The sequence below is a fragment of the Phlebotomus papatasi genome, chromosome 3 (genome assembly GCF_024763615.1).
Source record: "Phlebotomus papatasi isolate M1 chromosome 3, Ppap_2.1, whole genome shotgun sequence".
In the NCBI taxonomy this organism is placed as follows: Eukaryota; Metazoa; Arthropoda; class Insecta; order Diptera; family Psychodidae; genus Phlebotomus; species Phlebotomus papatasi.
Genome location: NC_077224.1, coordinates 80080909 through 80093826, shown reverse-complemented (window position 1 = coordinate 80093826; position 12918 = coordinate 80080909). Strand labels below are relative to the sequence as shown.

Below are 12918 nucleotides of genomic sequence, written 5' to 3'. Positions count from 1 at the left end.
TAGTGATCAGAAAAAAAACGGAAAATAACATTTATGTCTTTCTTTTAGGACTTTCTATTGCTCAATGCAAAAAAAAAAATTAAACCACCAACAGCTTCGAGTGATACAATTTTTGAGTGGGAAAAGAAGTGCTTGGGACGTAGAAAAAAAAATGAAAAATAAAACCAGGAAACCATTAATTTGAGTGTTTAGTGGTTTCAATTTGAAGTAGAGAAAAAAAATGAATGCAATAAAGTGAATAAACAATAATGTATGATGCAATGGAATTGGGTATGAAAAGACTTTTAAGGCACTCATTAATATGTTGGGGGATTCTTTAGTGGTCGTGGCTCAAATGGAATTTTTATCCATGGCAAAGATCTAATTTAAATATGCTGACTAATGTTCATTTATCAAATCACTTTTGCCCATTTAGAAAAGCATTCTCACACTTTAGATTTCACATAATTTATGATAATCGCAAGTTCAAGTAGGGGGAACATTGCAATATCTTGATCCATTCTTGAGACCTAGCCGCTACTGCGTATAATTGACGCCTCTAAGTAGCATGAATGGGGGAGATAGAGGTAGCAAATAAAAAATTACATATCCCAAGAGACACTTTAATTGAATTTGTCACCTCTATTGTGGTTTAGGATTTAGAGAGAGTGTCGTTCAGCCGGTATAGTTAATTAAAGTGTGAAAAAAACCGCAATAAGGAATTGTGCATTGAAATGCAAAAAAAAGAGAAGTTATTCTCACACTAGAATTAATTTTCAGTCTATTCTAATTACCATAACACGGTGGATAATTATTGATTGTAGATATCCTTGAGAGTTTTGCGGTGACATTGTTCTGTAGGGACTTTTCTTGGTCTTGTCTAAAATGAACACTAAAAGAACGTAAGAAGGAATTGATAAAACATGGGAAAGATTGTAAATGGTACTTTGCCTGTTCTAGACGATGTCTGAAGAGCTTAATTACTGCATAACCATTTTATTGTGGACATAATAATAGGTTTTTAAAAAATATTTTAAAATTCCAAAGTACGATTGGGCGGAGCTGAATAAGTAGCTCGTGTACTAAACCAACTAATTGCAGAAATTTAAAATTTCTACATGGAACTAGTAATGACAATTTCTTTATTTGATTATATTCTAATTATAGAGGTATTACGTTACAAGAGTGAAGTTAAATATTTAGCACTTTCATGTACTAAACCAATTCATTACAAAAATTATAAATTTGTCCATAAAAGCCGTGGCAAAGCGTCCTAGGCTTTGCCAAGTGCTCGAACTTGTTACTCTTTACCTTTTACCGGTTCTCAACCGATTCATAACATGAGAAAAAAACGAGGGTGCGATTAACTTTTTTTCCTCATAACTTTAACACTTTTTTGGGTGTAAAAATATACGAACATTTTTTAATGTTAGTTTTACACCTTTTTAAGGGTAAAATTACCATGAACAATTAAGAACAGTAAAGTACTAAAAAAAATTTACAAATTATATATTCATGGGGCTGAATGTATATTTGGGCCCTTATTGGAGAAGCTGTAGTAAACAACTTTGAACTAGACGTTTTTAGTGAAGAAAAAAGTCGTGTTCTAATTGGACTAAAGTTTTTAGAACATGTCAGTACTAAACAAAATTTAAGCTTCTAATAAAGAAAAAATAAACCTTTGCAAGAGATTGTATGAAACTTTAAAATTGTTCTACCCCTTGTGTCTGCGAAAAATATTGTTTTAGAATATAAAATTACTAATTAACTCTACAGTTAATTATGTTAATAAAATCTACAGTTATTAACTCGTTTATGAAACTACAAAAACGGTAATCATATTAGTACAAGCCAATAATATAAATTAATCGTGTAAAAAATCTATTTAGTAAGGGTAAGCTTTCAAGCTTCCCATATATTATATGAATCTGTCATTTTTGTTCTGGAAATGTGTGACAGATTCATTAAATGAATATATTGCAAAAATATGAAGTGATCGAAGCCAAAATATGTGTGAATCCTGAAAGCCTTCCCCTAGAGGAAGTGGGGAACTTTAAAAATTGAGACTTTTTCTCCAAAAAAGAAAAGAAATCTAAAGCACATTACGACAAGACACAATTGCATTTAAAAATGCAAGGAAGAAGCTCTGCTTTGAAGATGCCTCAATTCAAAAATGCCCCACTTTCCTCTAATAGATAGATTTTCTTTTGCGGAATTCGTTGATAAAAAAAATGAATTGAATTATTTAATTTCTTAAGGCTTGGGCACGCCTTTTAGATTAGGAAAATTTCTTGAATCAAAATTCATATCCTTGTCTTTCTCACATTGTTTGCATAAGCCTATCCTACTCTTTCGTACTCTTCTTCTTCTTTTGAACATCACACTAAATTAAATTTAGTTCAGCCCAATTTTAAGACCGAAAGAGTGGGATAGACTTATGCAAATCTTTTGAGGAAGAAAAAGAAGTGCATTTTTGCTTTATGAAATTTTCCTGATCTAAAAGGTGTGCCGAACCCATTAAGGCTCGGACACACCTTTTAGATCAGGAAAATTTTACGAAATCAAAATTCACATCCCTTTCTTACACGTTTTGTATATGTCTATCTCATTCTTTCACATTCCAAATTTGATTAAGCTAAATAGAATTTGTTGGAAGTTTAAAAGAAGAAGAAGAGAGCTAAATAATGAGATAGACATATGCAAAACGTATGAGAAAGAAAAGGATTCGAATTTCGACTTTATGAGATTTTCCTGATCTAAAAGGTGTGCCACAGCCATTATGGCTCCGGCACAATTTTTAGATCGATCAAATTTCACGAAATTAAAATTCGCGTCCCTTCTTTCTCACAAAATTTGCATAATTCTGTCTCACTCTTTCGAACTCCAAAATTGGACTGAATTAAATTTAATTTGGTATCATGTTCAAAAGAAGACGAAGAGTGCAAAAATGTAAGACAGACATATGCAAAGCTTTTAAGAAAGAAATGTGAATTTTTATTTTATGAAATTTTCCTGGTCTAAAAGGTGTGGCGGAGCAATTATGTTATATTTCAAAATTATTTTAATTAATTAAATAAACGAAAAAATAGATAATATGTGGAGCTCAGAGGCAAAATGACACATATTCTATGCTTTAACCATAGGATATGTGTCATTTTGCTTCTGAGCTCCACATATATTCTAATAAATTCCAGCATAATAACGTAGCGTCTTGTACTAAATCCAAATATGTTTAATATTTAGTACAAATTTAAGATGATATAGGTTAAATAAGGCTAATTCAAAACCTGCTCCAAATGGAAATTTTTCGCTACTCCAAATGGAAACGTCATTGTTATCACGATAAATACAGTACTAAATTATTATATTTATATATTTTCTATACCACAGTTTCATTATTTAGTTAATTTTGCTCCAAATAAAGAGAAATTCCTTTCATATTCACAAATTTTAATTTGTTAATTTCTCAGAAAACTTAAAAGTGTACCTTTTCACCATCGAATTTTTCATCATTCGACCATGTTTTTCAATGAAAAAAAAGCTGACTGTTGTTTATTCGTTTTGTTTAACATTTATGTCATATTTCTGGCTAATTTTAGTTAAATTAAGTGCTAATCTTTATTGTTAACGGTATGTTAAGTTTTCAAATGAAATAATTACCTATTTCGTGAACAAAAAGGATTTTTCTGAAGTGTCTGCAAATACTTCAATAGGAAACCCTTGAAATATGATTTTTTGGAGAGATTTTCTTATTGTTTTTGATGAGAAAAGAGAAAAGCCAAGGAATAAGAACAAATCCTGCGCGCAAGAGCAACTCAACAAGGTTTTGGAAGCCTTTCGTCTTGGTTTCACTTACACTGTTTGTCTCCAATTAGAAAATTTCCCTTGTCTCCATTTGGATTAATATGTTTCCAATAGAAGCATTTTACGCTCACGTATTTTTCTTGAATTTAAGAAGTTTTCAAACTATATCTAAAGAATTTTCACTAAACAGTAACATTCTAGAAGAGTCAAGGAGCAAATTTATGTAATTCTCTTCAGAAAAAATATGAACTTAGGATAAGTGTGCCAAATTTCGGCATAGTTGCATGCAAGCGTCAAAGTCTCAAGTTTGAAATGTAATATTTTAAATACAAATTGATTTTTTTATTCTTTCTTCTGAAAGAGTGTTGCTAGGAACCTTGTAAAGAGTTTACCGTCTTTATTTACTCTAAAATCATTCTTAATACATTTTAAAATGAATAAAAATATAGACATAGCTTTGGTGTCCTATTTCGGCCACCTTCATTCTCATAGTTCCTTCCCTTCGGGAATTCTTCCAATATCTCTTTCACGTCATCTCGTTTGTCGAAGCTATATTTTTTGTTATTATTTTGCATTGTATAATCTCTAGAGTACGTAAAATCTAAAAGTTCATGGAAATTCGAGGAACAAAAAAGGTGGCCGAAATTGCAAGCTGGCCGGAATTTGGCACACTTACCCTAATGTGTTAAATCTTCTGTCAACGTAAAAGCGTCTGGAAATGGTTTTGAATTAGGACATTTACCCTATAAAAGGAAATATTATAAATAGCAAACGAATGATCCGGATATAATTAATTTTTATTATGTTTCACATCTCATTTTTTTATTTAATTGTTTAATAGTAACTAATGGTATTAGATACTATAAACTTCAACTAACCTTACAACATTAATAGGGAATCTCTTAAGTTACTGTAATTATGCAGTTGAACAATTCTATTTGTGGCTTGAAGTATTTCAACTTGAATGAATTTTATAGCTTTTTTTTTCACCAAATCCTTTTGAGTTCTAGCGACTCCCTACAAAATGCTAATGATCTCATCGTAATTGTAGTTTATCACCAAAGATATGAAAGCTAACAAGCAAATGGAGATGTTGAATAGAGTATATTTTTGTTATAAATTGAAAACTATGAATATTTTGATGTGCAAATAGAATGCTAGAGAGGATGCTTGCAAGACTCATTATAGGGAAACTGTAATATTTAAAGATCAACAAAATTCCAGCTGAAGACTTTTAATTTATTCACATTAACTTTGCAGCCCATGGTAGACAAATTATTATCATCATCGCGATTTTGTTGGAGAATACAGATTATTGCTGGAGGTATGATTAGGATCTTGGTTAAAAAAAATGAATTTTTCTCATGGATTTCACGCATTAAGGGAGTATCAGACAGTGATCGTATCAAAGGAATTTTATGGTCTCTTTTTTTTGCAACGTCTCATGAATGTTTCTTTAGTATGATATTTTTTTGTTGAACAGGAAGTTTTGCAATTATAGTTTGACTCATATATTTACGATAGAATCTAACGTTGAGTTTAATTAGTTCCTTGGCTACCTTAATAAATAAGCGGAATATGATAAGCATTTGAGGTATGTTTTTTTTCTCTATTTTTTTCGTGTTTTTTCCTTGTCTGAAATAATGTGAAAATATAAATTTGATACAACCATCACATGACATGATAGAGGTGAAAAAGGTGTGAATTACACGCACGAAAACTATATTTTTGTCACCAAAAAATTATTGATCACTCAAGCATATATTTGGGTTTGTCTCTTGGTTGTATTGTAGTCTTTTTGGGAAAATACCTAGCTTTTGTCTGACGTGTTTTTCTTCTTTTTTTTCATAATTAATTAAGTCACTGTTTAAATATCGAACGATTGATGCTGAGATGAAAAGGTCAACTGCTGTATTAACAGCCAACGGTTTGTTTGGAGATGTAGAAAAGAAAACACCTCAGGAGATCTCATAAATTTCACATTGAATTTTTCTTTAGAAGTACAAAACAATATTTCAAAATAATTCCATCTGTTTGTGACACAATTGCCATCGATAAAAATTCCGTGCAGTCGATGAAGTAAAAATAAACATGTGATTGTTTTTTCGATGGGCAAAAATGCATCGATAAATGGGTATTTGGCATTTAAATACGTGCTAAAAAGTCCCCATATTGCTCAATGATAGACCTATGTTTTGCATATTTGCACAAAATTGTTGGCCATCAAACGGAAATTGCAGGATAGGAGTGTTGAAGATCACTGAATAAGTACAGTCTGTCCCATTTCCAATGTTTTATGTTGAAAGTTTTACTAAAACTGGAAGTAGACGAGAGATTGGGCTGGCTGGAATGGGGTAACCAAGTCCAAATCCTGTTAAATTCATTGTCAGAGAATCCGTTGAATTCGATTTAAACACCATTAATGTCGGAAAATCTTTTAACTTAAAGAAGATTCAAACACTATACGCTTGAAATGTAGAGCTCTTATGCTTTAGACACACTTACGACTTAAGCCGGGAGACGACTTAAAGTAATTATAATCAAAATAGAGATTAGACTACATTCTCATCAGTGTTCCATTAAACCGTATCTAGGCTGAAGCCGTGAGACTGTCTAGACAATAATGCCCCAAACAGACTTATGCTCTTGATACACTTACGACTTAAGCCGAAATACGACTAAGCATAATTTTAATCAAAATAATGATTTTACTAAATTCTCATCACTTTCCCATTAACTAAGCCGTTTATTGGTTTAATCCAAGAGGCAGATTAGTTAAAAACTGATGGAATTGTAATCTGATCATTATTTTGATTACAATTAATTTAAGACCGTCTCTTGACTTAAGCGGTCTTCAGACTAGAGGTTTAACCCAGTTCCTGAATGTCTAATAATCATAAATAACGAGCAATTTTATTAAATTTTCAAAATCTAATGGATCGATTGCCCTTAAAAATCCAATCCAAAGTTAAAATTTTCTAAAAAAAAATCTTGAGAAGTTAAACCACATGGCTAAGCCTTAGGTCTGAATCCCATATTAGGTCTAAGTGTGCCTAGGGCATTACAGATGTTATACAACTCGAATTCAATTTGAAAAGCTCTTAAAATTTCTGCAAGTTGATTAACATTAATCGTGGAAAAACTCAATCATTCTTTTTTATCGAATTCTATTCAAAATTGAATTAGGATTTGAATCAGGAGATTGCGTAAGTGGTGTTCCTCTTCCTAGGCTTCCCGTTGAGACCTCTGAGTCACCAAGTTGGTGCCTTGTACATTACCTAATGAATCCTCTACAATCTGATAATATTAAATATGTTCTATTGATTGGACAAGATAAACACTTTAAGATTAGCCTAGACACATACCAAATTTGTCGTTCTTAGTTTTGCTGAGTAATCTCCATTATTTAGAAACCGTTGTCTCAATTTACTCTTTTTCCTCCTTTGATAATTTTTATCTTCTGTTAACATAAAGCTTCCAAAAAGAGCAGACAATATATTTCCCAGAAGAAAATTTTATAAATTTGTGCAAAATATGTCTCGGCTAACTGTAAATTAATTTTCCTCGAATAGTCGGTTGTTCTTATTACACTTTTCATCTATTTTTTATCCTAATTGCACGACAGACAAGACTAAGAAAAGCGTCGTATAATTAGCTCAGACACTTATCTGTTAAATCACCATTGAATAATTCCTAATAAGGATCTTTCAAGATCAAGGTTAAAAAGACACTAGAGAGTATATTTTTCAACCGTATCGGATCATATTTGGACTCGTCGGAAAGGTCTTGGAATTTTTGACAATTCTGAACCACTGCCAAACGGTTATAAACCTGTTATGTACGAATAAGTATTTTTTATCCGAAAATCAATTGTGTTAGTTTCAATCAGTTCAAATCGATTGGGAAGCGGCAAACAGTTAATGATGCAAAAGTACGTTTGAGATAGGAGAGAATGGGGCAGTTTTACACATGCATTACCTTCGAAAATACACATTTTTTGGATAGTATTATCTAGGAATTGTTATTTTTCTTGAATATTGCACATATTGGTTTAGTAAATAAGTCTAGATAAAAGTTTGAAAGCGTGAAACTGTTCCGCTCTTTCCTTTAGCATCTAAGGCAAAGCATGGAACGCTCTACTTCTCCTCTTTATTTTTTCCCTGTCAATTTCTGTCTGTTATAAATATCTTATTTTAGAAAACGAACAAATATTTTATAGTTCGGAATTTAAAACAATTAGTGTATATTAAGTGTGTCTCGGCTAACTTTATTTTTTTTCTAATATAATTTAACTCGGAATATATTTGAATTCTTAAATTTCCTAGACATTTCTCGTCCAATTGTCATTTCCTGTAAGGATATTGGACAAAAAATCTAAAAATAATATCAAGTGTGATTAGCTAAGACACATTACGCTGAGTCTTCGTAAAGGTTCCTTTAAAATACTTGTTACAATGCAAAATCGGCGTTTTCTTCTATTCTTTCTCAGCAAATTCGTATTTCTTGTCAAAACTAAAGTTCTAAATGCTAAGAGGGAATATAATCCTCCGTGAAAGGGAATATAAATAGTAAATAGATATTGTTGTATGTGTCTCGGCTAACAGCAAATGTCTTCGCTTACAATTTTACCAAATTTTCGGTCCCGCTATTTATTTCTCATCTTGAATTAATGGAATTTTACTTAAGAACATGCACTTAAAATGAGCCATTCTGTTTTATTGAGAAGCCAATAACATGGCACAGAAATTGATACCTTGCGCACATTCTCAGAGCACGAGGTTACTAGAAGCAATGAATGAATACTAAATACAACTCTTGGTTGTTCAGGTGAAGTTATGTTGAAGGATTAGCTGAAGCGTAAGAAGGAATGGAAGAGAGAAGTGTCTAAAACGCCAAAAGGGGTGGAAAAGCAAATTACCAAGTGTGGGAAAGACTTGGCTAAGAATGTAGTAGTTGAAGAAGTAGATGAAGAGGGAACTATTGTGCCATTGATTGTTAATAATTTATTCCCAAAGTATTCATCTTTTCTGTGTTGATGGCAAGAATATTTTAATCATAATTTTTCCTTTATTGTCTCATCCTCAGGCACCGGAAATTCTCCCGCCCAAAATTCCACACGGAGCTCAAGTCCAAACTCTAATTCCAACGGGCAATTTAATCATCAGCAGCAAACAGTGAACGGATCAGGGAGTTTGGGTAGTTTGACGCCCACTTCATCGTCTCAGCAACAGGTAGTTATATCCCTGACTTAAAAAAAATTGCCCTAATGTCACAATTATAGTGCTTTGGGGCGAAATATTCTGATGTTTTGTCTGATGGTTCCCACATGTGACCCAATAGCGCAAACCTGCTTTAAGTTTCAGCACTGTGGATATTCCCGTGGAAGTTTCCCAATATTTTTGTGAATCTTTTTACTTGAAAAGTTCTTTATTTCTTTTAGATTTTCAATTTTCGCGCATTTTTGTGTCAAAATACAGTAAAAAATGCCACGCGGTGAATTTGACATGCTTCCCTGCCGTTTCGATACAAAATCGTCGTACGTATTGTCATAATACTTCAATTAATTCAATTTATTTAGAAATTACGTAAAAAAAATCATAACTTTACAATTTTGACAATTTTAAGCAAACTGAAATCCAAAGGAAAATGCTCATTTGACGAATTATTCTTGAACTGCCATCAGGAAGTTCCAGAGAAATTTAAACACAAAATGAATACCATTATAACCGACGTAATCTTTTACTTTTTCGGTAATGCTATGCTCTGACAACAGTCAAAGTCTCCCTTTTGGAATCAGATAGAGCAATATTCCGCAAAAAATGGTGATAAAGCTTTATCGTCATTTTATAAAAATTATATAAACATCATAATTAATAAAATCAAAAGTCATGAGAAAAATGTTTGAAGACCATAAATCTAGGAAAAGCCTCTCTTTGTTATATACAGCGCTATCTAGCGGAATTTTTAGAGACCATCAAGTTTCTTACGTTAAGCAAATTCAAGTGGACTGTATTAATTTTTGTCAACTGAATCTACTCATGGCGGACTGCAAAGACTTGAATTCAATAAATTTCATTGACAATTTTGCCGCTAGGTAGTTATTTCAAATATTTCCGGCAGTTGGCGCTCACGCTGCTAACAGGCCCAAAAAGGAAAACATGGCTGCCATATTTCTCTTTCTAAAAATACCTTGATTTTATACAATAACATACTTGAAGAATTTTATATAGAAAATCGATTCAAATCATCATTTTGACTTTCATAGAGTGCTTCCCAAGCCATCAATGAAAATTATTTCAACGAGAAAAATCCCATGGAATAGTGGAATTTTCCCCAATGATTTCCAATGGTAATGCGCTATAGGGATTCCTACATATCAGCAAAAATGCGATGAATGCACCCTTTTTTCTTGTTTCTTATCGTTTTTTATCCCCAAGCAATCCTCCGTGTCGACTTTTAAGAGCGGAGGAGCAGCCTCTGCAAACGGGACACCATCACTGGGCGGAGTGGTGCCTGGTGCAGTGATTGGAGCCAGTAGTGTGGTGATTGAGTCCACGATGCCAGGCGGAACTGCCACTCCAGGGACGCCAAATTCAAAGGCAAAGGTAAGATGATGTTGCCAAGTCTCAAATATACCTAGCCATATCGAGATATGCTTGCCGTTTTTTTTTTTTGGGAGCTGTTTGACCACAAATGAAGATTGTGGGGCTGAGCAAAAAAGACTCAGACGAGTTAGACGAAAAAAAAAATGAGATGAGAAGATGAAAAAGAACTCAAATGGAGGTGGATAGATTAACATGAAAATGGTGGGAAGATTTTTGGAGCACTAGGTCAGAATTATGTTAAATGAAATCATTTTGAGCGATTCATTGAGACTTTTATTTTCAAATTGAGATTCTCCTTCTTTTCATTTTGATCTGCCCATGGGATCCACCTTTTTGTGGTTCTTGGGAGTAAGACACACGCGAGAGTAATTTTTCTTGTCTCTTGAAATATTTGTTTAGACGAATTTGAAGTGACTATTCAGTTTTTTTGATAGCGGTTTTATTGAATTTTAATAGGAATTTAATACTTTTTGAGAACAGTTTTAAGAACAGTTTGAGAACTCGTGATGACAATACCTCAAGCGGTGATCTGATAAACTTAGGATTAGATCATAATTTTTTTCCACTTAGTAAGATTAAATTAATGTAGCAGAAGTATTTCTCAAGGTACTCGTGCCTTTAACAATTCTAAAGCGGTTTTAAAACGAAAATAATCGTTTTTAAGACATTTTTGCTGAACGCAAGTGGCCATAAAAGAGTCGACATTGTCAGTCGACTTCCGTAAGTTCCTGGAAACCCGAATATCCTACACTGCATCCTCAAAAGTTCCGGAATTCTTGAAAATTCAAAGATTTTGAAAATCCCAGGATCGTCTAAATCCAGGAATACTGCATTTTCGAAATCTTATTTATGCGAACCCCTCTACGGAGAGTGGCATGGGTTGCCTTGCCATCCACAGAAACCTAGAAGGTTGCCAACCATAGAGAGCTGCAGAGATTGACAGCCCCCGAAATTTTCGGAATCTCATAACCTTTAATATTCTATTATGTCCAAAACCCCGAACATTCTGAAACCCAAAATATCCCAGAATCCCAAAAATCTCGGTATCAACGTGCTTTCGGTGTCGAGATCCTAAAATTCCGAATTAATGATCTTCTTAAATTCAGAATTTCTGGAATCAGAAAAATCCCAGAAAATCCGAAAATTCGAAAATCCGGAATCAGAAAAATCGACAATAAAAAGGGAAAGCAAACGGTTGGTCGAACTGAGCTGGTTTTTTTTTTAAAGAAAACTTGTCTTTCCGGTAAGGGTTTGATCCAGGTTCCGACGCTCACCGGAAGGACAATAATTATTTTTCAAAATCGTTATTGCTAAAAATAACCTATAACGAGCACCAAATGCTAACATACTTCACTGCTAACCTTAAAACGGCACTCACGAGGCAGTAATACTAAAAATAATAATAATGGTGGTACAACGTTCTATAGAGGAACTTGGGTCTTCCCGCAAGGAGATTTCGGAACATCCATTATTACTTCTTACTCGAACACCTTAAACGCTAGAAAAAATCCTGGTGGCCTGATAGGTATTGGAATCCGGGACACTTGTATCAGTGCTTTATCAGTGCACTTGCCAGTGTTCTGCCACTTGATCCATTGAGTACCCACTGACGATGCACTTCCATTTCCATATATATGGTTAGCACTTTTTGTTCGAGAACTGCTGACTAGTTAGCATATTTGTGCTGATCGACTCACCAAAGATATACTGAAAACGCTACCTTTTTCAGCTAACTCTGCTCGCTAGGAAAGGCAAAAAACAAATGGTCTTTTAAAAGTCAAAAGTGGTCAGTAGAAAATCAAATTTGATCAGCAAATAATTCGAAACAATCAGCAAAAATTTTCAATTTTGTCAGTAAAAAGTTAAATTTGGTCAGTAAAAACTTCGAATTGATCAGTAGATCAATTAATTTTTTGCTGACCAAATTAAATATTTTTACTTCTCATTTTAAATTTTTTACTGACCACTTTTTATTTTTTACTGACCACTTTTTTGTTTTTTACTGATCATCTGTTACTTTTTACTGATCATGTTTAATTTTTTGCTGACCACTTTTCATTTTTTACTGACCGCTTTTAATATACTGCTCTTTTTTTAATTTTTTACTGATCTATTTAAACTTTTTGCTGCCGTTTTTTTATTTTTTACTGACCATTTTTTTATTTTTTACTGATCATTTCGAATTTTTTGCTGACCAAATTTGACTTTTTACTGTTCGTTTATTCAATGCCGACTTCGAGAATCTTAAACAGAATTTCGAAATATCATTTCAAACTGAAAAATCGTGCAAAATTAGAAAAATTCATTAACCCTTTAACGACGAGACAGTTTTCGAGGACCGAAAATCAGCAATAAAAATGAAACCAATGAACAAAACCAGTAAAAGGTCTTATATGTGTCCTTTGAAAAGCCAACAGAGTTTGATTTGGTGTATTTTTTGTCTCTATGAACGATAGGGACAAAAATAGCCTGAAAATTCAAGTAATTGTTCTGACAATACTAATGAATGATAATTTTCAATCTAATGAAA

At 32.9% G+C, this 12918-nt stretch overlaps 1 protein-coding gene across 5 annotated transcripts in view; it reads left to right on the top strand.

Annotated features, from left to right (window-relative positions):
• Positions 1-12918, top strand: part of LOC129805941 (tyrosine-protein kinase Btk29A) — a 108796-nt gene that overhangs the window by 71692 nt on the left and 24186 nt on the right. For all 5 annotated transcript variants that reach the window (XM_055854227.1, XM_055854230.1, XM_055854228.1 and 2 more), the window contains 2 exons: positions 8869-9014; positions 10221-10388. In XM_055854227.1, coding sequence (XP_055710202.1) covers positions 8869-9014; positions 10221-10388 — 314 coding nt within the window. The remainder of the gene's footprint in view (positions 1-8868; positions 9015-10220; positions 10389-12918) is intronic.